The sequence below is a fragment of the Dermacentor albipictus genome, chromosome 2 (genome assembly GCF_038994185.2).
Source record: "Dermacentor albipictus isolate Rhodes 1998 colony chromosome 2, USDA_Dalb.pri_finalv2, whole genome shotgun sequence".
NCBI classification, from domain to species: Eukaryota; Metazoa; Arthropoda; class Arachnida; order Ixodida; family Ixodidae; genus Dermacentor; species Dermacentor albipictus.
The window spans coordinates 97,199,712-97,227,443 of NC_091822.1; the positions used below are offsets into that span (position 1 = coordinate 97,199,712).

Below are 27,732 nucleotides of genomic sequence, written 5' to 3' on the forward strand. Positions count from 1 at the left end.
GGTAGTTCATCACGTCTTCGCTGTTTCAAGCAGAAGCGGAACTTCCTTCACTGCACCACAGCAGAGCCTCGCACGTCGGTGGGTGCTTCGCTTGGTGTACCGGTAACCTGATGAGCTTGCTGACATCGTTTACATTCGTTATCGACACAATGGGTGAATCATCAGCTTCTTTCGTGAAAATCTTCCCATATCATGACCAAATGCATTTCCAGTGGTATTCATGTTTCCTTTTGACAGCCATGGCAAGTAATTTCTTTAGGGCGGGGCAAGGCAAAGATGTTCGTTCACGTAAACTGGTGTTGCGTTCTCAAGGCCAAGATCATTGTTCGTTAGTCGAGTTTTCTTCGCTTTCTTAATCGCAGTGTCGCGTTTTGTGCGCGACTTGAACTGAATAATGATATGAGACCTATCAGCGTTGCGCGTAGGCACAAGATGGCAGACCTCGATATCACCATCGTCGATAGGCTCATTTATTGCAGAGCCAACTTTGGAAAAGATTTCAGTCACAGATTCGTCGTCTTTCCTGATTACGCCCTGTATCTCTAGATTGGCCTTCCTCGAGTACTGCTCCATGTGAACAAGCCGCCTTTCCAAGTCTTGCAGCGCGCTTTCCATCGCTGCGTGCTTTGCGTGAAGCTTCTCATTCTCAGATGCAAGCCTAGTATTTTTTGTAGTCTCAGCGTTCAGTTCTTTTGTTAGCTCTTTAATACTTCCGTGAGCATACTCAAGGCTCTTAGCCAAAGCTTGCTGCTCGATTTTCAGTTCACGGAGCTCGCTCCGTATTTTGGGCTCGACCGCTTCGCGGTGTTCTTTCAGCTCTGCCCTCATTTCTTCTTTTAGTTTCAAAAACTCTGCCTTCATTTCCTCCTTCATTTTACCCATTTCTTTAGCCATTCTGAAAGTTCATACACGACGGTAAGCAGCACAAAGTCGGCGAGGATTTAAAAGAAGGGTTCCTTGGCAAGAGCGACGAGCTTCACAAAAGAAAGTTGTGCGATTCGTGTGTTATTGGTACTAACCTGCCGCACAGGCAGAACGTGATGAACGTGTCCGGAGCAGGCCCGTCGCTACTGCCAAGTGTAGGGGCCACGACGAAGAAGGTGCTCTAGTACTGCCGATGCTGTGACGTAGAGGCCGACGCGGCAGGTCACTGGTGCAGCCGACGATAACACCTTCCTGGTGGTAGACGATGCAATCTTGACGGTTCCGCGCGTAGCGTGGGCCGGGAGCTTGATCCTCGTAGGCGCGTAGTGTGGCTGGTTGGCAGTCGCCTACAGCACAGGCAGAACGTGATCAACGTGTCCGGAGCAGGCCCGTCGCTACTGCCAAGTGTAGGGGCCACGACGAAGAAGGTGCTCTAGTACTGCCGATGCTGTGACGTAGAGGCCGACGCGGCAGGTCACTGGTGCAGCCGACGATAACACCTTCCTGGTGGTAGACGATGCAATCTTGACGGTTCCGCGCGTAGCGTGGGCCGGGAGCTTGATCCTCGTAGGCGCGTAGTGTGGCTGGTTGGCAGTCGCCTACAGCACAGGCAGAACGTGATCAACGTGTCCGGAGCAGGCCCGTCGCTACTGCCAAGTGTAGGGGCCACGACGAAGAAGGTGCTCTAGTACTGCCGATGCTGTGACGTAGAGGCCGACGCGGCAGGTCACTGGTGCAGCCGACGATAACACCTTCCTGGTGGTAGACGATGCAATCTTGACCGTTCCGCGCGTAGCGTGGGCCGGGAGCTTGATCCTCGTAGGCGCGTAGTGTGGCTGGTTGGCAGTCGCCTGCAGCACAGGCAGAACGTGATCAACGTGTCCGGAGCAGGCCCGTCGCTACTGCCAAGTGTAGGGGCCACGACGAAGAAGGTGCTCTAGTACTGCCGATGCTGTGACGTAGAGGCCGACGCGGCAGGTCACTGGTGCAGCCGACGATAACACCTTCCTGGTGGTAGACGATGCAATCTTGACGGTTCCGCGCGTAGCGTGGGCCGGGAGCTTGATCCTCGTAGGCGCGTAGTGTGGCTGGTTGGCAGTCGCCTGCAGCACAGGCAGAACGTGATCAACGTGTCCGGAGCAGGCCCGTCGCTACTGCCAAGTGTAGGGGCCACGACGAAGAAGGTGCTCTAGTACTGCCGCTGCTGTGACGTAGAGGCCGACGCGGCAGGTCACTGGTGCAGCCGACGATAACACCTACCTGGTGGTAGACGATGCAATCTTGACGGTTCCGCGCGTAGCGTGGGCCGGGAGCTTGATCCTCGTAGGCGCGTAGTGTGGCTGGTTGGCAGTCGCCTGCAGCACAGGCAGAACGTGATGAACGTGTCCGGAGCAGGCCCGTCGCTACTGCCAAGTGTAGGGGCCACGACGAAGAAGGTGCTCTAGTACTGCCGCTGCTGTGACGTAGAGGCCGACGCGGCAGGTCACTGGTGCAGCCGATGATAACACCTACCTGGTGGTAGACGATGCAATCTTGACGGTTCCGCGCGTAGCGTGGGCCGGGAGCTTGATCCTCGTAGGCGCGTAGTGTGGCTGGTTGGCAGTCGCCTGCAGCACAGGCAGAACGTGATGAACGTGTCCGGAGCAGGCCCATCGCTACTGCCAAGTGTAGGGGCCACGACGAAGAAGGTGCTCTAGTACTGCCGATGCTGTGACGTAGAGACCGACGCGGCAGGTCCCTGGTGCAGCCGACGATAACACCTTCCTGGTGGTAGACGATGCAATCTTGACGGTTCCGCGCGTAGCGTGGGCCGGGAGCTTGATCCTCGTAGGCGCGTAGTGTGGCTGGTTGGCAGTCGCCTGCAGCACAGGCAGAACGTGATGAACGTGTCCGGAGCAGGCCCGTCGCTACTGCCAAGTGTAGGGGCCACGACGAAGAAGGTGCTCTAGTACTGCCGCTGCTGTGACGTAGAGGCCGACGCGGCAGGTCACTGGTGCAGCCGACGATAACACCTTCCTGGTGGTAGACGATGCAATCTTGACGGTTCCGCGCGTAGCGTGGGCCGGGAGCTTGATCCTCGTAGGCGCGTAGTGTGGCTGGTTGGCAGTCGCCTGCAGCACAGGCAGAACGTGATCAACGTGTCCGGAGCAGGCCCGTCGCTACTGCCAAGTGTAGGGGCCACGACGAAGAAGGTGCTCTAGTACTGCCGCTGCTGTGACGTAGAGGCCGACGTGGCAGGTCACTGGTGCAGCCGACGATAACACCTACCTGGTGGTAGACGATGCAATCTTGACGGTTCCGCGCGTAGCGTGGGCCGGGAGCTTGATCCTCGTAGGCGCGTAGTGTGGCTGGTTGGCAGTCGCCTGCAGCACAGGCAGAACGTGATGAACGTGTCCGGAGCAGGCCCGTCGCTACTGCCAAGTGTAGGGGCCACGACGAAGAAGGTGCTCTAGTACTGCCGATGCTGTGACGTAGAGACCGACGCGGCAGGTCACTGGTGCAGCCGACGATAAAACCTTCCTGGTGGTAGACGATGCAATCTTGACGGTTCCGCGCGTAGCGTGGGCCGGGAGCTTGATCCTCGTAGGCGCGTAGTGTGGCTGGTTGGCAGTCGCCTGCAGCACAGGCAGAACGTGATCAACGTGTCCGGAGCAGGCCCGTCGCTGCTGCCAAATGTAGGGGCCACGACGAAGAAGGTGCTCTAGTACTGCCGATGCTGTGACGTAGAGGCCGACGCGGCAGGTCACTGGTGCAGCCGACGATAACACCTACCTGGTGGTAGACGATGCAATCTTGACGGTTCCGCGCGTAGCGTGGGCCGGGAGCTTGATCCTCGTAGGCGCGTAGTGTGGCTGGTTGGCAGTCGCCTGCAGCACAGGCAGAACGTGATGAACGTGTCCGGAGCAGGCCCGTCGCTACTGCCAAGTGTAGGGGCCACGACGAAGAAGGTGCTCTAGTACTGCCGATGCTGTGACGTAGAGACCGACGCGGCAGGTCCCTGGTGCAGCCGACGATAACACCTTCCTGGTGGTAGACGATGCAATCTTGACGGTTCCGCGCGTAGCGTGGGCCGGGAGCTTGATCCTCGTAGGCGCGTAGTGTGGCTGGTTGGCAGTCGCCTGCAGCACAGGCAGAACGTGATGAACGTGTCCGGAGCAGGCCCGTCGCTACTGCCAAGTGTAGGGGCCACGACGAAGAAGGTGCTCTAGTACTGCCGCTGCTGTGACGTAGAGGCCGACGTGGCAGGTCACTGGTGCAGCCGACGATAACACCTACCTGGTGGTAGACGATGCAATCTTGACGGTTCCGCGCGTAGCGTGGGCCGGGAGCTTGATCCTCGTAGGCGCGTAGTGTGGCTGGTTGGCAGTCGCCTGCAGCACAGGCAGAACGTGATGAACGTGTCCGGAGCAGGCCCGTCGCTACTGCCAAGTGTAGGGGCCACGACGAAGAAGGTGCTCTAGTACTGCCGATGCTGTGACGTAGAGACCGACGCGGCAGGTCACTGGTGCAGCCGACGATAAAACCTTCCTGGTGGTAGACGATGCAATCTTGACGGTTCCGCGCGTAGCGTGGGCCGCGAGCTTGATCCTCGTAGGCGCGTAGTGTGGCTGGTTGGCAGTCGCCTGCAGCACAGGCAGAACGTGATCAACGTGTCCGGAGCAGGCCCGTCGCTGCTGCCAAATGTAGGGGCCACGACGAAGAAGGTGCTCTAGTACTGCCGATGCTGTGACGTAGAGGCCGACGCGGCAGGTCACTGGTGCAGCCGACGATAACACCTACCTGGTGGTAGACGATGCAATCTTGACGGTTCCGCGCGTAGCGTGGGCCGGGAGCTTGATCCTCGTAGGCGCGTAGTGTGGCTGGTTGGCAGTCGCCTGCAGCACAGGAAGAACGTGATTAACGTGTCAGGAGCAGGCCCGTCGCTACTGCCAAGTGTAGGTGCCACGACGAAGAAGGTGCTCTAGTACTGCCGATGCTGTGACACAGAGGCCGACGCGGCAGGTCACTGGTGCAGCCGACGACGACACCTTCCTGGCGTAGCGTGGGCCGGGAGCTTGATCCTCGCAGGCGCGTAGTGCGGCTGCGTGGCAGTCACCTGCAGCACAGGAAGAACGTGATTGACGTGTCCGGAGCAGGCCTGTCGCTACTGTCAAGTAGCGGATTAGGAATTAGGAATCCTAAACCGTACTGGCCCATCGCTACTGCCAAGTAGCGGATTAAAATGAATTAGGAATCCTACTCCGCACTGCTTCTTGTCTGAAAGTCCTCTATACCAGAGGACGTGGCCATTTGTCAGCACTGTATAAGCCTCACCAGTTCTAACCTGACTAAGGACAATGATATCCTAAACAATGGCTGGTAGTTCCTCAAAGAGTCCTCCTAAGCTAGCTGCACTCGATAGAGTTCGGGCGCTAAATGTTGCTATTGTCAAGTTCCATTGGCGGCCTGTCCTAGTCCACACATTCTTAGCACCCTCTGCTGCGTTACAGTTCTGACCGCCGCCTTGGTCAGGTGTTCCGCAGCTGCTGGGGACTGAGCGCCATTGGTTGATCAGATGAGTCATTTGGGAGGGAGTAGCTGAATCCGCTTGTTGATAAAATTGCATAAGCAGGCCTGGAGTATGGCCTGATACCGGTGACAAGAACCGGTAACGCACTCCCTCACAAGAGCAGGATTGGCCACCCTGGTGCAGTACTTGGCCACAACCTCCTATATGAACAACACAATCAAACCCCGGCCCTCAGTCCCCAGCAGCGGTGAAGCAACTGACCACGGCGGCGGTCAGACCTGCGACGCAGCAGAGGGTGCTAAGAATCACTGGCTCCGGACAGGCCGCCATTGAAATATGAACCTGGTAACGTTTAACGCTAGAACGTTATCTAGTGAGGCGAGTCTAGCAGTGCTATTGGAGGAATTAGAGGGCAGTAAATGGGATATAATAGGGCTCAGTGATCTTAGGAGGCCAAAAGAAGCATATACAGTGCTAAAAAGAGGGCACGTCCTGTGCTACTGGGGCTTAGCGGAGAGAAGAGAACTAGGCGTCGGATTCCTGATTAATAAGAATATAGCTGGTAACATACAGGAATTCTATAGTATTAACGAGAGGGTGGCAGGTCTTGTTGTGAAACTTAATAAGAGGTACAAAATGAAGATTGTACAGGTCTACGCCCCTACATCCAGTCATGATGACCAGGAAGTCGAAAGCATCTATGAAGACGTGGAATCGGCGATGCGTAGAGTGAAAACTAAATACACCATACTAATGGGCGACGTTAATGCCAAGGTAGGCAAGAAGCAGGCTGGAGACAAGGCAGTAGGGGAATATGGCGTAGGCACTAGGAATATCAGGGGATAGTTATTAGTAGAGTTTGCGGAACAGAATATTATGAGGATAATGAATACCTTCTTCCGCAAGAGGGATAGCCGAAAGTGGACGTGGAGGAGCCCGAACGGCGAAACTAGAAATGAAATAGACTTCATACTCTGCGCTAACCCTGGCATCATACAAGATGCGGACGTGCTCGGCAAGGTGCGCTGCAGTGACCACAGGATGGTAAGAACTCGAATTAGCCTAGACCTAAGAAGGTACCGGAAGAAACTGGTACATAAGAAGCCGATCAATGAGTTAGCGGTAAGAGGGAAAGTAGAGGAATTCCAGATCAAGCTACAGAACAGGTATTCGGCTTTAACACAGGAAGAGGACCTTAGTGTTCAAGCAATGAACGACAATCTTGTGGGCATCATTAAGGAGTGTGCAATGGAAGTCGGTGGTAACTCCGTTAGGCAGGATACCAGTAAACTATCACAGGAGACGGAAGATCTGATCAAGAAACGCCAATGTGTGAAAGCCTCTAACCCTACAGCTAGAATAGAACTGGCTGAACTTTCGAAGTTAATCAACAAGCGTAAGACAGCTGACATAAGGAAGTATAATATGGATAGAATTGAACATGCTCTCAGGAACGGAGGAAGCCTAAAGACAGTGAAGAAGAAACTAGGAATTGACAAGAATCAGAGGTATGCGTTAAGAGACAAAGCCGGCAATATCATTACTAACATGGATGAGATAGTTCAAGTGGCTGAGGAGTTCTATAGAGATTTATACAGTACCAGTGGCACCCACGACGATAGTGGAAGAGAAAATAGTCTATAGGAATTCGAAATCCCACAGGTAACGCCGGAAGAAGTAAAGAAAGCCTTGGGAGATATGCAAAGGGGGAAGGCAGCTGGGGAGGATCAGGTAACAGCAGATTTGTTGAAGGATGGTGGGCAGATTGTTCTAGAGAAACTGGCCACCCTGTATACGCAATGCCTCATGACATCGACCGTACCGGAATCTTGGAAAAACGCTAACATAATCCTAATCCATAAGAAAGGGGACGCCAAAGACTTGAAAAATTATAGACCGATGAGCTTACTGTCCGTTGCCTAAAAACTATTTACTAAGGTAATCGCAAATAGAATCAGGAACACCTTAGACTTCTGTCAAGCAAAGGACCAGGCAGGATTCCGTAAAGGCTACTCAACTATAGATCATATTCACACTGTCAATCAGGTGATAGAGAAATGTGCGGAATATAACCAACCCTTATATATAGCTTTCATTGATTACGAGAAAGCGTTTGATTCTGTCGAAACCTCAGCAGTCATGGAGGCATTATGGAACCAGGGTGTAGATGAGCCGTATGTAAACATACTGGAAGATATCTATAGCGGCTCCACAGCCACCGTGGTCCTCCACAAAGAAAGCAACAAAATCCCAATAAAGAAAGGCGTCAGACAGGGAGATACGATCTCTCCAATGCTATTCACAGCATGTTTACAGGAGGTATTCAGAGACCTGGATTGGGAAGAATTGGGGATAAAAGTTAATGGAGAATACCTTAGTAACTTGCGATTCGCTGATGATATTGCCTTGCTTAGTAACTCAGGGGACCAATTGCAATGCATGCTCAATGACCTGCAGAGGCAAAGCAGAAGAGTGGGTCTAAAAATTAATCTGCAGAAAACTAAAGTAATGTTTAACAGTCTCGGAAGAGAACAGCAATTTACAATAGGTAGCGAGGCACTGGAAGTGGTAAGGGAATACATCTACTTAGGGCAGGTAGTGACGGCGGATCCGGATCATGAGACGGAAATAATCAGAAGAATAAGAATGGGCTGGGGTGCGTTTTGCAGGCATTCTCAGATCATGAACAGCAGGTTGCCATTATCCCTCAAGAGAAAAGTCTATAATAGCTGTGTCTTACTAGTACTCACCTACGGGGCAGAAACCTGGAGGCTTACGAAAAGGGTTCTACTCAAATTGAGGACGACGCAACGAGCTATGGAAAGAAGAATGATAGGTGTAACGTTAGGGGATAAGAAAAGAGCAGATTGGGTGAGGGAACAAACGCGAGTTAATGACATTTTAGTTGAAATCAAGAAAAAGAAATGGGCATGGGCAGGACATGTAATGAGGAGGGAAGATAACCGATGGTCATTAAGGGTTACGGACTGGATTCCAAGGGAAGGGAAGCGTAGCAGGGGGCGGCAGAAAGTTAGGTGGGCGGATGAGATTAAGAAGTTTGCAGGGACGGCATGGCCACAATTTGTACATGACCGGGGTTGTTGGAAAAATATGGGAGAGGCCTTTGCCCTGCAGTGGGCGTAACCAGGCTGATGACCAGGCTGATGATGAATTAGCATAGCCTCACCAGCTCTCGGCATTTTTCCCGGTGTCGGTCGCCACTACATCTCCCAGCCTGGAGATGTAGTGTACTGGAGGACGTGAATTCGAGCTTCCCACCTTCAGATTTCGAAAAAAAAAAAGGACTCAAGGATTCCAACCTCTGACTATGGCAACCGAGCGTCCAAGCTAGCTCAGTCAGATAACCCTGCAGGCTGCGGGGCCACCTTACGTCGGAAAATTCTAGCCCAGAAGATCCTACTAGGCTGAAAACATGCTTTAATTATCCGCGATAGACGGGTTATTATAAGCACAACAAATTATTTCGCAGTGGTTCTAGGGTACTACATGCTAAGGATATGATTATGGACCATAAAAACGCGCCGTAGTGGGGTCTACGGGTTAATTTTGACCACATGTGACCACCCGGGGTAACGTGCACCTATTGCATGGTACACAGCCATTTTTGCTTGCCGCCCCCACCAACATGTGTACGTCGCGGCCACAATTTGATCCCGCGCCCTCGGGCTCAGTAACTTAACGGCAAAAGCACTACGCCACCATGTCGAAGGAAATGAAATGACATGCTTGGGGTGTCATCATGATTAGTATGCATGACATGACGAATGTCATGGCATGAATGACATGAAATGCAATGACATCACATACTTGACAAGATGACATAACATGCAATCGATGCAGACGTGACATGTATGACATGACATACTTAACATGATATGGCATGAACGACATGCATGTGCGACATGAATGACATGGGATGACGTGAGAAGTGACATGCATGCATGACATAATGAATTACATGTCATGCAAGCCACGAATGAAATGCAAGCAGGACATCATTGAAATGCATGCATGACATGACGTGAATCACGGCATGACATGCACGTCCAAGAGCACATGCCTAGTGGCCCAAGCCAGCAATGCGCCACATGATATGAATTACGTGACATAATCATCATCAGCCTGGTTACGCCCATTGCAGGGCAAAGGCCTCTCCCATACTTCTCCAACTACCTCGGTCATGTACTAATTGTGGCCATGTTGTCCCTGCAAACTTCTTTATGTCATCCGCCCACCTAACTTTCTGCCGCCCCCTGCTACGCTTCCGTTCCCTTGAAATCCAGTCTGTATCCCTTAATGACCATAGGTTATCTTCCCTCTTCATTACATGTCCTGTCCATGCGCATTTCTTTTTCTTGATTGCAACTAAGATTTCAACATTACCCCCCAGGTTTGTTACCTCACACAATCTGCTCTTTTCTTGTCCCTTAATGTTACACCCATCATTCTTCTTTCCATAGCTCGTTGCGTCGTCCTCAATTTAAGCAGAAACCTTTCGTAAGCCTCTAGGTTTCTGCCCCGTACGTGAGTACTGGTAAGATACAGCTGTTATACACTTTTCTCTTGAGGGATAGTGGCAACCTGCTGTTCATGATTTGGGAATGCCTGCCAAACGCAGGCCAGCCCATTCTTATTCTTCTGACTATTTCAGTCTCATGATCCGGATCGTGGTCACTACCTGCCCTAAGTAGATGTATTCCCTTACCCCTTCCAGTGCCTCACTACTTATAGTAAACTGCTGTTCTCTTCCGAGACTGTTAAACATTAGTTTTCTGCAGATTAGTTTTTAGACCCAGCCTTCGGCTTTGCCTCTCCAGGTCAGTGAGCATGCATTGCAATGGGCCTCCTGAGTTACTAAGCAAGGCAATATCATCAGCGAATCGCAAGTTACTAAGGTATTCTCCATTTACTTTTATTCCCAATTCTTCCCACTCCAGGTCTCTGATACCTCCTATAAACACGCTGTGAATAGCATCGGAGAGATCGTATCTCCCTGTCTGACGCCTTTCTTTATTGGGATTTTGTTGCTTTCTTTGTGGAGGACCACGGTGACTGTGGAGCCGCTATAGATATCTTCCAGTATTTTTACATACGGCTCATCTACACCCTGGTTCCGTAATGCCTCCATGACTGCTGAGGTTTCGACAGAATCAAACGCTTTCTCGTAATCAATGAAAGCTATATGTAAGGGTTGGTTATATTCCGCACATTTCTCTATCACTTGATTGACAGTGTGAATATGATCTATTGTTGAGTAGCCTTTACGGAATCCTGCCTGGTCCTTTGCTTGACAGAAGTCTAAGGTGTTCCTGATTCTATTTGCGATTACCTTAGTAAATAGTTTGTAGGCAACGGACAGTAAGCTGATCGGTCTATAATTTTTCAAGTCTTTGGCGTCCCCTTTCTTATGGATTAGGATTATGTTAGCGTTCTTCCAAGATTCCTGTACGCTCGAGGTCATGAGGCATTGTCTATATAGGGTGGCCAGTTTTTCTAGAACAACCTGCCCACTATCCGTCAACAAATCTGCTGTTATCTGATCATCCCCAGCTGCCTTCCCTCTTTGCATAGCTCCCAATGCTTTCTTTAGTTCTTCCGGCGTTACTTGTGGGCTTTCAAATTCCTCTAGACTATTCTCTCTCACATTATCGTCGTGGGTGCTACTGGTACTGTATAAATCTCTATAGAACTCCTCAGCCACTTGAACTATCTCAGCCATTATAGTAGTCATATTCCTTAATGATGTCCAAAATATTGTCGTTTATTGCTTTAACGTGACATTAAAATATGATTAAAATACATTTCATGTCATTCATGCAAGTAGCGTCCTGACATGTCATAACAGTATACATGTTATGCCGTGCAGGCACGTCATAAAATTACATGCATGTCATTGATGTCATAAATGGGTGATTCCACGAGAGATCAACATGGGTCAAAAATTTCTTATCTTAGATTTCGTTGAATATATTATATTTTATGCGCATATCACCAGGTAGCACTAAAATGAATGCGGCTTCTTTGCCAAATGAATATTTTAGGAGGAAAAAAAAACGAGATTCTTCAGTGTGGAGGTGCCTATTTAATGCACAAGGCATTTTCACAAATTCACAACGATGTGAAATACAATATGTTACAGCTACAAAACATACATTCTTGTGTGTAAAACCTAGACGTAAAGAAGGGTCAGCTAGCACTGTTTCAGGCTTCCGTGCAAAACGGAAGTGTTTTAAAAAAATTGCTCAACTTGCTACAATCTTCAAAAGTTGCTATATTTACGATTTTTTGTCAACTGAACCAATACATGTAGCCTTTTGAAATTTGCTGGACTGCGAGACCTTAACCTATTCAACAATTGTGCTGAATATTCTTGCTGTATCACAAATATCCTAAACTTGACCGTAACGCTGACGTGAAGGCAGTTTTGGTAAACTATAATTATTTCAACCACGCCGTTCTAAAATGTCTGAATTTAGGGAGCCATGCCTCTCCTCAGCCATCATTGGCGCCCATGTTTAGTTCACGTTTTCAGATGCGGCTGCTGTAAAAATCGTCTCTTTTGATCGAGTTGATAGAGTGTAGAAGAATGGGAAGTGAATCCACGGGAGGCGATGAATTCTTACCGGAAGAAGACGAACTGGGAGGTAGAAAGGAGTGCCTACATCCACTTGAAACTTTGCCTCACTTTTATCAGCAGAAGTCGGACTCGCGACGAAGGAACTTTCGCCTGGTGCTAAAGCACATTCAACGCGGTGGCACTGCAAGGTCCAAATCTTACTTCGTATAGTGCAAGCGCCATTTGGACCCCTCAGGTACCAAATGCAGCATGTGCACAGAATGGTTCGCGAAATTTATAGATACCAATGACATGTGCTCTTCGTAGCAAAAGCGAATGCGCTTGTTGACTCTACTGCGAAGCCAGCTGGAGCGCCGAAAAGTTCAAGCTCTCATTCCAAATTTGTCAGTCTACATGACATACAAATCCCGATGTTGGCGCGAGAAACGTGGAAACGTGAACTACAGATGCCCCTGAGAGAACATGGTTGAACCCAACCGACGTTTAGACCACTGTGGAATATCATACCAAAGACGAGCATGGATGTGCTCGGCAGAGTCCCAACAAAAAGGACGTAGTATCTGCTTCGATTGATGGAAACAAACAGTATGCTGCCAAGAGATTCATGACTGCTTGGTACGGGAGGCATATGGTCTCTTTAAGGAAGCCAATCCGGATACATCTATTGGGCTCTGAGCCCAATACTCTCCGGCCGAAATGGGTTCTTCTTGCTCCACAACAAGAAGTGTACCTTTGCATGTATTGCGCCAATGCCACATAGTTTGTTTCCGCGCTAGAAGAGCTCATTGAAGGTGCCTACACAATTACCCACCTCCAAGAACTATGTCTTTGCACCTCGCCCACAACCTATTCTTTCCTGGGTGATTGTGATTATTGTGCAAATGAGGATGCGTTTACTACTACAACTTGGGGAATGCCTGAAGAGATAGAGGTAAACAATGCGGTATGGGAAAATGGCGACCTCGTCAAAAAGACCAGCACATGCTACTACCTTTCTCCAGGAGCTTGGTGCATGGCTGGTCAAGTGGATCACCCATGATTATATAAGGGAATTTAAGCATCAGCAATACACGATACCAAACGGAATCAACAGCAGGAACACCGTGTCTTTGACTTTGCAGAGAATTGGACAGTTGTTGTACCGAACGACGTACAATCATACCATTGGCACAAAAAAGCAGGTCTCGCTATCCCCGCAGGGGCGTCTGCGTCAGCAGGCGTTTGGTGTGTTGCGACACCACGTACCCGAGCACACAAGGGTTGGATCCTCCCGCGTGTAGCCGTGCGCGGCTTAGCCGTGTCTGGGGAAAGGGGGATCCTGGAGGTTGCGCCGATGCTGGGTTTCTGGACCTTTAAGGCCCCCCGGCGGAGGCAACACACCTCTTTAGCCTCTGCTTCACATAGACGGCACCTCCAGACTGACCTACCTGGAGGAAATCGGCAGTCGCCTTTTCCTGTCCCTCTATTCAATCTTTTGCTTTCCCTCTCGCTGTCTCTTTTTTCCTGTCTTCTTATCACTTCTTGTCACTTCCGAATTTCAAGGCGGCAAGGGTTAACCATGTGGGCGTGGCTTTACTTGGTCATGGTTATATGGTTATAGCAGTTATGTATGGCTAGTGGTTCTTAAAACACTCCCATGTTGGGCTCCATGGTGGGTGGCCAGCTTAGGTGCCGAACGTATATGTAATTACATGGGTAGAACCCCCTCTTCTGCAAAATCTGATCGGCGGCCGAAAAGGCACCGGACCGAAGTAATGAACTTCAGTAAACCTAGCGATAGCTTTACAAAATTTTTTGTCGTCACGTCTGAAACTGAACGAAAAATTCAAGACATGTCCCCTTTCCTCATTGCCAAGGCACTCAACGAGTGTATTGGCGATACCTACAAAGTCAAGAAAATGAATTCTGGAGACCTCTTGCTCGAAGTTATGACGGCTGAGCATAGCAGGCAGATTAAGAAACTTGAAAAGATCGGTGAGAACAGTGTGTCTGTTTCACCACATCGTACACTGAACTACGCGAAGGGTGTGATTTCAGATACAGAACTCCTAAAGTGCACAGACGAGGAAATCGAAGAAGCCTTGAGAGATCAGGGTGTTCTATGTGCAAGACGAATTAAATTTAGGAAAAATAACATTGAAACTCCGACCAAACACATTGTGCTGACCTTTAACTCCTTAACGCTTCCAAGTGCCGTTAAGGCCACTTACCTGTACCTTAGAATAAGACCATATTTGCCCGATCCCCGCCGGTGCTTTCGGTGTCAGAAATATGGGCACGGATCCCAGTCATGTCGCGGAAGAGCAACCTGTGCTAAATGTGGTCAACCAGACCATGGTGATGAAACGTGCACAAGTGAGCTGTGCTGTGCAAACTGCGCGGGTCAGCACGCGGCGTTTTCCAGATCTTGTCCTGAGTGGAAAAAAGAAAAAGAGGTGATTGCATTGAAGGTATGGGAGAACATATCGTACATTGAAGCCAAAAAGAGAGTTGCGTTTGCCGATTGAGGTACTTACGCAGAGGCGTTGCAAAGAGGGCGTGCGCCGCCGATGGTGTCAGTTGGAACACAGGTGGAGCTGCTGGACAAAGTGTCAGCACTCCGGCCCCCCACACCCAGTGAAAAAACAGACGCTCGTAGCAAACCTCTCCCAAGAGGCCCAGAACCTTCTGCTGGGGCTGACGTCGGTTAGCACGCGGTAGAGGCCACGAAGGTCTCAACATTGGTGCCGAAGGACCGCTTTCTTTCCAAGAAGTCGCCACTTTCATCAAGCACCATCAACGATGAACGCCCAAAGGGCGATGATATGATGGAAGTGTGTCCGCCGGACACGAATCAAACAAAACAGCCTACATCTGGTAGGCAGTCCAAAAAGTCGGGTATCCCCCCTGAAAAAAAAAAGGGGGTAGACTTCCGGTCATTCCCCCGGCCAAGGAGACGTGACCTAATAAGCATTTTAGCAAGTTTCTTGCTCATTTACATATGTCATCTTTGTGACCTTTTACATAGAAAGTTATCGTGAAATACTTGATCATCCACATAATCAAATATGGGTACTATTGTGCAGTGGAACAGCCGTGGTTTAAGAACTAATATTGATGACATTTACGATCTTTTCGAGGATGCTGAAGCTTCTGTTATGTGTTTGCAAGAAACTGATTTGAAAGGTTGCCATAAACAATCTCTGCGTCGATATGGCATTTTTCGAAAAGATAGGGAACAGTCTTCAGTCGCATCCGGAGGAGTCGCTATAGTGGTTGCTCAAGGAGTCCCAGTACGTGAAGTGAAACTTAACACTAACTTAGAAGCTGTTGCAGTAAAGGTTCAGATAGGAAAAACAATAACAGTATGCTCCCTGTACTTACCACCAGGTAAGAATATCACAAGAAAAGAATTGGAGAATCTCGTGAAAGAACTTCCGGAGCCTTTCCTTTTATTGGGTGATTTTAATGCTCATAACAACATCTGGGGCTGTAGCCACACTGACGCGAGAGGGAAAATGATAGAAGAATTTTTAGACAACTGCAATCTGTACCTTTTTAATGATGGAAAGCTAACATATTTTATTGCAAAATCACAATCTACGTCAAGCACTGACCTCTCCTGTGGCACGCCATCACTTGCTAGGTTTTTTACTTGGGACGTTAGGGAAAACCCACGTGGCAGCGACCACTACCCTACATTACTCAAGCCGATCGAAGCGCCTCCAACAATGCCAGCACGAAGGCAGAGATGGAAACTGGATAAAGCAGACTGGTCTTTTTTTTTCGGAGAGCTCTGAAATAAGGATTGATGATGTCATCGCACTCAATATTGACGACTTATGTGAGGCAATAACGAAACAAATTTTAGATGCAGCTGAAAACTCCATACCACTTTCACAAGGAAAGCGTCCACGTAGACCAAAACCGTGGTGGAATGATGCATGTGATAAAGCTCGTAGAAAACAAAACTGTGCATGGTCTCGACTAAACAGGTACCCAACATTTGAAAATTTATTGTTTTTTAAACAGTCGCACAACAAGTAAATTAGTCTGGGAGAAAGTGAGAAAAATTGACGGTGTTCATAGAGAATACACACTCCCCATATTTGACGAGGAAACGGATCTTAAAGAAATATACTTGGCGAGCACTTTGCTGGAATTGCGAGTGATGCTCATTACACTCCCGAGTTTCTTAAGATAAAGGCCACTGCAGAAAAGAAAGATCTTCGGCTATCACTGAATAGTACTGAACCATACAACTGTCCTTTTACAAAAACTGAACTCTTCGATGCGATATATTTAGGAAAGAGCCGTTCAGCAGGTCCGGACAACATACACTACGAAATGCTGCGACACCTACACATGAACACGTACGACACACTCCACCTCTTCAACAGGTTGTGGGCGGACGGCTATTTTCCAAAAGCATGGAAGAAGGCGATAGTTCTACCACTTCTAAAACCTGGAAAGGAACGCTCTGACCCAAACAGTTATCGCCCAATTGCCTTAACCAGTTGTTTAGGAAAAACATTCGAAAGAATGGTTAACAAACGGCTTGTACACCTTTTGGAAAGTAACGGGTTACTTGATCAGTACCAGTGTGGCTTTAGAGTCAATCGCAGTACAATCGACCAATTAGTCCGGTTGGAAACAAAAATCCGTGAATCTTTCGTCCAAAGGCAACATTGCGTCTCCGTTTTCTTTGACTTGTCAAAAGCATATGATACGACGTGGAGACATGGCATATTAATGGACCTGCACAGATACGGAATAAAAGGGCACATGCTTGTTATAATCAAAAGCCATTTGGAGGACCGAACCTTTCAGGTGATGTTTGGACCAACTTTCTCCAACTGTTTTATGCAGAAGAATGGAGTGCCGCAAGGTAGAGTATTGAGCGTTACACTATTTTTAGTGAAGCTCAATTCGATAACTACAGTTATTCCTTCTTCCTTAATGTATTCTTTATATGTCGATGACATTCAACTTTGTTTCTCGTCTTGTAATATGGCTACTTGCGAACGCCAACTCCAGTTGGGTGTAAACTCTATAGTGCAATGGGCAAACGAAAATGGTTTTAAATTTTGCGCAGAAAAAACAATATGCGTACATTTCAGTCAATACCGAAGGCTCACACTGGACCCAACATTAGATATTAAAGGACAGCAAATCACAGTAAAGAACGAACACACATTTCTTGGTATAATCTTTGACAAGAAACTCAACTTCAAAGCGCACATCGCTTACGCAAAACAGAAATCTCTGAAATCCATAAACTTAATAAAGCTCCTATCCCACCGATCATGGGGTTCAGACAGAATATGTCTGCTCCGAATATACAATGCAGTTGTCCGGTCACAATTAGACTACGGATGTTTTGTCTACGGCTCAGCTCGAGAGTTGGCATTAGAGGTTCTTGATCCGGTGCATCATCTTGGACTACGTCTGTGTTCCGGCGCTTTTCGTACGTCCCCCATACAAAGCTTGTATGCAGAAACCAACCAGCTGTCTTTGGAACACAGAAGAGTTTTTCTTGGAAACATGTACATAATGAGAGTACTGTCCTGTTCAAGGCATCCTTGTAGGCTACTGTTTACGAGGCCGCGCTTTGAAATACATTTTAGCAACAAACCGGCAATCATTCCTTCCTTTTTTATCAGGTATCAAAAGCTGAATGCGGACATATGTTACGACGTAAGAAATAAATTCTTGCAAGATGAACCTTCTTTTGCTCCTTGGGAGATGAAACATGCGCAATTCGACTTTAGGTTAACAAAAAACAGAAAACAATCTTCACCAAGAAAGGCGTTACTAAGTGAATATTTAGAAATAGAATCAGAATATAATTTTTGCACAAAATATTTTACAGATGGATCAAAAAGCAATGACAATGTAGGCGCTGCAGTGACATCAAATCAATTTGAAAAACAAATAAGACTTCCAAGTCAGGCTACTGTCTTTACTGCAGAACTTCATGCCGTTTCGTTAGCTCTTGAAGACATCCTGAAAAGAGGAAATAATCAATCTGTTATATTTAGTGACTCCTTGAGCTCTCTTCAAGCTCTCGCATCTAGGTTACCTTGTAGAAATAATCTGCTGAAGAAAATACAAAACCAATACAGAAAATGCAACAAGAGAGCTTTAAATGTCACTTTCTGCTGGATTCCTAGTCATATAGGAATTCCCGGGAATGAAAGAGCAGATTTTATGGCAGCACGTACCAAAGACTTGGAGTTACATGATGTTGGCCTACCTTGGCAAGATTATAAAGCCACTGTAAGAATAGCAGTTGAGAAACAATGGCAGAAAGTGTGGGATCAAGAAAAACTTAACAAGCTTCATTGAAATAAACCAATTTTAAGAGAATGGCGGAGTTGTCGCCTTAGACAAAGATTTTATGAGGTTATATTATGTCGCTTGAGAATTGGTCACACAAGGCTGACGCATAGTTACTTAATTAATAACAAACAACAACCAACATGCCAGCACTGCGGTGAAATTTTAACCGTGTTCCACTTTTTAATAACATGTCCTGGCTTAGAAAAATGGAGGAAAATATATTTTAAGATCTTTTACGAGAAAAGAATCCCTATCCATCCCATGTTTTTATTGAGTGATGAACCACTCGTGCCATATGAAGATACTTTTAACTTTTTAAAAACCACAGGAATTCTACAAGAACTATAGCACATTTCAGGTTTTATATTTTTACTTGGCCATTTACACCATTTTACAGAATTTGAAGAAATAAGCTAATCCGAAAAAGATGTGTTTGTCGCATTATAGTCTGCACGGCTGCTGCGCCATAAAAATCCTAAATCATCATCAGGTCTCGCTATTTACGTGTGTCATCACGAGTAGCGGATCCACTCAATATTTTGCGGTTCTCAGTGATGACGTATGTCATGATGCTGCACACGCTTGCTTTGCGCTGGAAAAAATCTATGAGTGCATGAAGGAAGATTTTCAGCGTGGTAAACATGCTACATACGTGTCTGACAGTGCCAGTAGCCATTTCAAAAACAAGTATCAGCTTTAGCAGCTGTCACAGAAGGAGCACGCGTCAACAAAGTGGCTTTTTTCGGCCACAGGACATGACAAAAACGCTTGCGATGGTGTTGGTGGCTTAGTAAAGCACCAAGCCTCGCTTTACAATCTCGGAGCAGACAGAACTACAGTCATTAGGTCAGCCTTTGAAATGGTGGCACAGATGGCCGCAACGCTGAAAAACGTAAAACTGCTCTATGCAGATGTGGATGAAGTATAGAAATTTCGCCGCCTCAAAAGGAACCATTGGAAATTTTTGCCACGTGTTCCGGGCAAACGGTTACGGCACATTTGGTTAAGTGAGCCTGACGCCGCCAATTTCGATCGCGTTGTATTAGTGTCTCGCGCTGCTACAGGTAATTGGAAAAGGATCAAGCCTTTCTGAGCGTATACAGCGGGTATGCTCGAAGTTCCTTATGGCCTCTCCCTGCCTCCATGCGGCATGTGCGGATCATCAAAAAGTGGGCACTGACAGGTCAGTAAGTCAACAGGCAAGCAAGTGTGCCAATGCGTATTGGATTCGCTCCATTAGAACTGCGTGATCTGGCCCTCTGGATCAGCTGGTCCTATAGAAAAATGCGGAAAGACCTACCAGTACTGCAGCGCTTCGTAAACTTAGGACGTGTTCTCAGCACGCTATTATCGTTTAGCATCCGTCAGTGGTGCTCCAACAACTATCCCATACATTGTATACCAGCAAGTGTGGCCGAGTGTTCATCTGGTCTTGCCAATACTTCAATGAATAAATAAATGCTCTACTTGAGGCTTTGCACACAAGGCAATTTCCTCAAGAGTGCGCGGACCAGGTAATGTTTCGCAAAAGACCCATGTATCTGAAACAGGAAGTCTCGTGCTCCTTTCAAGCTTTTCTAAGAAAGTGCGAACTTTCCGACAAGTGGTGATCCTTAGGGACTGTGAACTTTTGATTATATAGTATTCTAACAGTTCCCTTTTTCTTTTTCTTCATTGGCGGTAAAATAAGCAATCGCTGGAACTATCTGCTAGCTAACCCTGCCTTAACCAACACCATCGTCACTCCCACCACCGCCTCTTAGGTTGAATAGTGACGTTCATGTAATGACCAGTACGACATTTTTAGAGGCATTTACCCGCCGTACATTCTGTTACCTGTGTACATGTATACAGAGTTAACTGTTAATTCTGTAGCACACAAAGAAATAAAAACGCTGCATTAACAGAAGTCACAAATTATCTACGCTTCAAGGCGCACGCACTTGCTGTTAAATAAAATGAGCCACGTAATGGTTATGCTGACGCTTCGTTATTCCCATTCAAGCGAATAAGTAGTGTACTAAACGCACTTTTATGCAGAAGTATTAATTATAAGGTCAAAACTGCCTTTACGTCGCTATTACGGTCAAGTCTAGGAAGGTCGGAGCCTTACGCACGCTCTTTTTACGCCGATGTTCCTTTTCCTCAGCACCTTGCTGCATTCTGGCAAAGCTCTCATTTCTACCACCTGTATTGTGATTACAAACAAAATAATGCAACATGTTTTAATACTCTTTTTCACGTGCCTGTGAATAGTTGTTTACGAGATTTTGAGAAAAATTTACGATGGGTTTTTTTTTATTTTCATTTTTAAATAGCGTTCATTTTTGTCAAAATTTCGAATTTGAGGCGAATTTTAGAAATGGCAATTTGTGATACAGCAAGAATATTCAGCACAATTGCTGAATAGGTTAAGGTCTCGCAGTCCAGCAAAGTTCAAAAGGCTGCATGCATTGGTTCAGTTGACAAAAAATCGTAAATATAGCAACTTTTGAAGATTGTAGCAAGTTGAGCAATTTTTTTAAAATACTTCCGTTTTGCACGGAAGCCTGAAACAGTGCTAGCTGACCCTTCTTTACGTCTAGGTTCTACACACAAGAATGTATTTTTTGTAGCTGTAACATATTGTATTTCACATCGTTGTGAATTTGTGAAAATGCCTTGTGCCTTAAATAGGCACCTCCACACTGAAGAATCTCGTAATTTTTTTCCTCCTAAAATATTCATTTGGCAAAGAAGCCACATTCATTTTAGTGCTACCTGGTGATATGCGCATAAAATATAATATATTCAATGAAATCTAAAATATGAAATTTTTGACCCGTGTTGATCTCTCGTGGAATCACCCAAATATGATGTCATGTCATGCATGTCATGGTTAAATCCAGTTAAAGGTGATTTAGTTAGGATAGGAATAAACTTTATTTGTCCAACGGTTATTGATGTTCGTGCCCGGGGCTGAACTTCCAGGGGTCCATCGCCCGAGGAAAATCTTTCGAGATGCTCGGCAACGGCCCTGGCCCGCTGGACGGCCTACCCCTGGTCTTAGGGTGTCTCGCTGAGGAGGGCGGTTTGACATCTCGCAGCAAGGGGCCCCGCTTCAGAGGGTCCTGCTGTTGTCTTCCCCCTTCCTCCTTGTCCTTCTTCCTCATGGCGTTCGCATTCCCAAAGCACATGGGCCATATCGGCCCGTTCGTGCTCGCACCACGGCAAGCCGAACGATGGCTGCAGCGCGGGCCACAAGCGGTGCAGGTAGTAGTAAAGCCCCTCAGTTTTCCAAACGTAGCGCCATTCTTAGAACTTTCCGCCACCCCGCTCACCCAGGCGCTTCCTCCTCCACTCCTCCTGTCGCCCCAGCCTCCTCCGCTCCTCCATTGGCCAATCTGTGTCACGTGAAAGTAGGCCCCGCGCTTTTGTATATTTTTTTCTTTCCGGCGCAGAGCAGGCGCCGCGCTTTTGTATATCTTTTCTTTCCAGCGCGCTGCGACGCCCATTCTTGGGCCTGCGCGACGAACGTACGGAAGGCGGCTTGAAGGAGCGTGGTAGTTTTATACAATGTGTTAGGGCCGAGTGCTTAATTGCGATGCCGTGCTGCTGCGCCTACGGTTGCCACAACAGACCCAGTGACGGCGAAAAGCTTTTTGCTTTACCATCCGCCGGGCGCAACGCAAAACGAAGAAAAGTGTGGATTCACAAGATCGGGCGGGCTCACTTCGAGCAAGCGGCAAAGAACGCGCTGCTTTGTGAAGTAAGTGCCACGGCTCCTCCAACCTCTTTTTTTGACGCCCGTGTCAAAACGGACCCGTGTCCAGTGCATTGGGGGCGCGTTAAAGAACCCCAGCTGGAAAAAAATTAATCCGGAGCCCCCATTATGGCGTGCCTTATGAGATCGTGGTGTTGGGATGTAAAACCCAAGAATCAACTTTTTTTCTGTCTTGTGTGCCTTGACTGTTCCAGTTAGCGCAACACTGCTTCCTTGTGAAAACATACAACGCAAAAGAATACAGACGCACGTAGTATACAGAGATAAAATTAGCACTTCAACAAAAGTGTTGCTGGTGCCAATGAGGGGAGGGGGATAATTATTTTCTGAACCTCTTTCCAGTTGTCCCATCAAGTTCCTTCTTTTTTTTCTATGAAATTCTAACCATTTGCACTGTAATAAATAAATAACGATTTCATATGCTGGTACGTTGTTCAAATTATCTACACCGCCTATGTGTGAAAACGTTGCTCATGGCCACCACAACCTGTGCATGAGCTACGTACATCTGTAAAAGGCGCGGTACAGAAACGGCCCTGCTGCCAGGCATTGCTGACCGCAGACAGTCGGAATCTCTCACGCGCCGGCCGAACAAAAGCATCTTGCAGCTACGTAAATTAACCTACGAAACCACGGGCACATACTTTCACGCTGTCAAAACCTGAAACTCTGGTAATTACTCGCATGTCTGAGCACACCGCGTGCTTGTGTCGTGTTTCAGTAACACGAAATTTCAACGTGCGCGCGCTTTACGCCTTAAATACGCCTTGAATAATGGTGCTTTTCTCTCTTTCTTCCGCAAATCCGACACGACATTCTTAAGGCCAGTTACCGACTGACAAAGCAAGATCTAGATTGAAAAAACTGCTCCGCAGGACTCGAACGAACTTTTCCGCGGATTTCCTCCCGTAGCGTGTTAGCCGTCGTCTGCTACGGCAGGCCCACCACCGGCGGCGCCACCGTCGAGGCCGCGCCGAGCGGAGGAGGAGGGAAGTGAATGGCGCTACTTTGGGAGATTGAGGGGTTTTAGGTAGTAGGGGTTGGTGAAAGTGCCCGTCTGCAACCGTCTCAGGTCGACCACCTGGGACCTGTCTAGACGCCCGTGAGGTTGTGGATATTTTCTTCGGTCTTTCCTATAGTGGCCAAGCACCTCTCTGTACGTTGCCGGAAACTCCTTGACATTGCAGTCGGCGTTCGCGTGATCCCCAGCTCTGTGCGCCGCGATTTGTGTTATGTTAGTTAAAGAAACGACAACTACGGCATCACCATGGCCCTAGATAGATAGATAGATAGATAGATAGATAGATAGATAGATAGATAGATAGATAGATAGATAGATAGATAGATAGAGCAGGTGTGAAGTAGGCAAAAATACTTCGCATTAATATAGCATCACAGCAGAAGCGTTTATTTCACTTCATTTTTTTCGTACGCGTATTTTGGACAATCCAAACCATTGCCCGTGGGTCACAACAAAAGAAGTTACTTAACCTCCTGACAGGGTCCTGTCAACATCACCTACATAGCACAAGGCCTGTTCACTCCAATCCATAACGTCATGCTAGCTGGCCCGAAATTTCTATTGCCAAGGCTGGCGTGACGAAAGCAGTGGCGTCAAAATCACCACGGCTTGCTCGGGATCATCCCCATTAGACTCTACGGCAGTAGGGACAAGTAGCATAACATCATTCATCCTAGTAACAGGCCTTGTGCTGTGAAGGTGGTGTTGGTCCTGCTCGCGCTGTGCGCAATAACAGTGATCATGTCTCAAAATGAACTTTTTTTCAGATATGAGAAGAGTGGCTATGTCTGAAGAATTGACCTAGCCTTTTATCCGCTCTGTAGCAGCAATGTGTTCATGACGCCAGAAAATTACCGGTCATGCATTTTTGAAAGCCAAGTTAGCCAATGAAAAAAAGAAAGTTCGGCAGCATGTTACGCTCTCATAACACGTGAAGACGAAAACCTGCTAAACGCTTGGTAATGCATTAAGGTGTACGATGGGAGGGGTCAGACTTCTTGCAAGTATAACGAGCCAAAGTGTGAAGTACTCGTGTGGCGCTTTAGGTCGACCTCCTCAACGACACCTGCCAGCACTTAATACACTACCCAAAGGTGCAGCGTGCTTGTCGCCAGTAAGTATCACAAATGTGTAAACAAGCCGAACACAATTACGTTTCATCCTCTCAGCAGGGGAAAGCCGCACTCGTGGTCTAACGCCTTGTTCCCGCCTCTTCACCCGTCGCATCTCGTTTCTTGCTTGGTGAGCATCCTCCGCCGTAGCGTACTACCGATTCCTACCGCGCAATCCGCTAGGCCCCAGGCGAGCGTCGTCCATCGCAGTCTTTCTCACTTCGCAGTCGAATGTCACCGCAAACGCCGCCGCCACCGCGTGACGTTAGCGAAGCAACACCTGTTTATCTGTGTGCGCGCGTCAATCGTTCGGAGAAAGTCACGTGAGTAGTTTAACGCAACCGCGTTAAGGAGCTCGTGTCGCAGAAAAGCCGTTGTTGTCGGCGTCGGCGGTGTTAGCCGTGAGCGCAAAATCTCAAATCCCAGAAGGCAATGCATAAATAAAAACAACTTGCAAGATGGGCTGGGTGGGAATCGAACCAGGGTCTCCGAAGTGTGAGACGGAGACGCTAACACTCAGCCATGAGTTTTTTTTATTATTACCGGCTTGGCAAAAGAGAGTACAATGTGAATGTTACATGACCATAAAAAACAACTAGTCAATCTCGGACCATTGTGTTGTGATAAGAACGATGTAGGCTAGTCACTTTGTTCAAATCACTTAGCCAATCCAGAGGATGACTCGGTGTACAGAAAAATTCGCGTATATATGGCACACTTTCAATGAAGTATTCATGTGCTGGGGCCTGAACAATGCGCTCATGTCTAATATCCATACGCGTTCGCCACACGCTATGCATGCACAGAAGCATTAACAGATCGACAGGCACTCCCTCTGGTTCCAAGCGTGGCAGGAAGCGTATCCCGAAAGCACTTAACGGCAATTCCTTTTTAAAGCTGCGTTTTAGAATATCCCACAAAAACACTGCGTCATGGCATTCCAGAAAGATATGCTCGCTCGCCTCCGGTTTTTTGCATATAAAGCAATTCACAGACTAAGGTACAAAAATGCTTTTGCTTTGCAACCACGGTTTCACTGGGAGAGTGCCTGTATGTAGTTGAAAAAAGAAAGATCTAACAGAAGTTCTTACCGGCATACGTTTAACTCTCTTAAGAACATCTCGTTCTGAACCTCAAATAAATACTGTACGATACAACGGTACAGGCAAGAATACATCAACAGGCTCTTGATACAACTTCTTACTAAAATAACAGCGGCCATATATTAACTAGAACATCTTGCTTTTAGTATTTGGAAAGACGCGACCATTTCACGCTTCACTTCACGTTTATAAGGCAACACCGATTTCACTATAGGCGCTTTTGTCCCGCTTTGAACCATCAAATTCATGGCTGAGTCATGTATACGGGGCTAATGACTCAGCCATGAGTTCGATGGTTCAAACGGGACAAAAGCACCTCTAGTGAATGCGGTGTTGCCTTAGTAACGTGCCGTAGAAAGTTATATTGCGGTGTATCTCGGTAATTATGAGCATGTAAATTACAGAAGTCGCAGTTAAAGGAGTAGCGAAGAGCATTTCCGCTACATTTCTTCTGCGCTTGGCGCACACGCAGAGCCGTCTTGCGGCAAACACAGAAGACTCCCTCCTCGCTATGTACGGCGCTGCCCCGACAGATGGCGCGCTACTCACCCGCTCCTCCTCTTCGTCTCGTTTGAGTGCATTGGGGCCGTGCGGGGACCGGTGCGAGGATGCCCCAATACTCTTGCGTTAAATAAGTTTTTTCGCTCTCTCCCTTTCCAACTGCCAGCGTGTGTCACTCGAACTCTCGTGTTTAGGCAAAGCCTTTGTTTAGGCGACGCGGTTCCTCTTTCCGCTCTCAGCGCGATTCCTAGGTGCAGCGTCCGATGCGGGACGCCTGAATACCTGTATATATGTCGCGTTCCATAACCAGGCACGGTTAAAAAGGTCAAGTGCGGCAGTTACCAATGCACAGACCATAAGGCGATGCTTCTTGCAGTCGGGCGGAAGAAGCCAGCAGAAGGGCCACAAGTAGAAGGGGAGCAACAACAAGGAATACAACGCGGACCAGAAGATGTACCAATTGACGAATTCCGAGGGGATGCCAACGCGGATGATGCTGATACGGGTGCTGTTGAAACTATCGCAATCATAGTGTGATAAAAGTGCTTTTAAAGACAGGGGACGACATTCATCCAGGTGTGTCATGCCAGAAGAGCGATTTGAAGGAGTCCACAATGACTTGCACTACGATGAGTGAAAATGCCAGTGTGGTGTGTGTGTATGTGTGTGCTGAGTGACCGAGATACTCAGTGCGTGTGAACGCTAAAGGAACAGGGGAGCAAGAAACGTTGTAGTGCGCACAACACAGTGTGGTAATGTAGATTGTGAGAAGCACTTGTTAGAACAAATAATTAGAAAAAAGTTGTGCTGTGGAATTAGAAGTGTTGTATATGAAAGCTATCTCTTTGTGTGACTCAAGAGCATGCCGAGCGAATGAGTGGGCGGTGCGAAAGGGGTGCAATAACGCTATCACGTTCCACTCTTGAAAGCGAAGCTTAAGCGTCCTCAATCTTTTTTATGACGGGTTGTACAAACAGGGATTACCGTAGTCGAATGTAAAAATGTATATACAGATAAAACTGAAAATAACAATGGCTATATATGGCTACAAAGTTGTTTTCCACTTTTTTTGTGTTTGGCTACATTTGAGCTACGCCGCGTTGTCCTACCTCTCAACACTGGTATGTCGCTGCAATGACCTTCGCCGGACAGAGCAGGTAAACTATGACGGCCGTCGCCAAGAGGCGTCGGTGTTCGGTGGTGCGATAACATCACGTGATGCGTGTGCGCCGAGATACGTTGCCCGAAAACGCACAGGCTGGCGTCAGTTGTGGGAGTGAACTGGTGGAGTTGACGGGCGCGAGGAAGCCACAACAGCGCTAGCCGACTCGAAGCAGCATGGACTCCTTCGCGATACCATTCCGCACAGAAGGAAGGGTGCGTACCTCTACAAATTATCGCTTTCTTCATTTGGACACCTACAAGCTACACAGTTCGAGTGAGTGGTCGGGCCAGAATTCTATCGGCCGTTAGTCTGGTGCTTCTCGTCAGCGTGTTATATACTCTGCATGTGTAGGACGTCGTTAATTATCCGAAATGAGAAAAGAAACAATTTTTGTGTGGCATACAAAAACCAGACTGTTGAAATCATAGACATAAAATGTCCAAAGTTTGAGATCGGCCGCCAGAGCTTGGACACACTGAATTAGTAGCAGATGTTTAGGGTTGAAGAAAATAAGTAGGCTGACATCATGCGAAGTTATGCTCTGGCCATGATTTGGATGGAAGCACCTCAACTAACATCAGGGGTTCGAGGCATTGAGGCGTTCGGTTCCGTGTCGGTTTTGTAACCAAAGACTGCTTGTGTTAAAAGCTCAGCAGTCAGAATATAGCATTTGGGCTGCCATCTCTCGCTGATTATCTGGACCTCGCACGAAGC

The 27,732-nt window shown here is 47.7% G+C and overlaps 1 protein-coding gene across 3 annotated transcripts in view; it reads left to right on the forward strand.

The window, feature by feature from the left end:
* LOC139055482 (uncharacterized) overlaps positions 1-27,732 on the forward strand; it is a 98,625-nt gene that overhangs the window by 54,345 nt on the left and 16,548 nt on the right. For 2 of the 3 annotated variants that reach the window (XM_070532999.1, XM_070533000.1), the window contains exon 1: positions 27,097-27,230. The exons of the other annotated variant lie outside the window; for it this stretch is intronic. In XM_070532999.1, coding sequence (XP_070389100.1) covers positions 27,192-27,230 — 39 coding nt within the window. In that variant the 5' untranslated portion in view covers positions 27,097-27,191. Of the gene's footprint in view, positions 1-27,096; positions 27,231-27,732 lie in introns of those variants that run through there. 3 annotated transcript variants of the gene reach the window in all.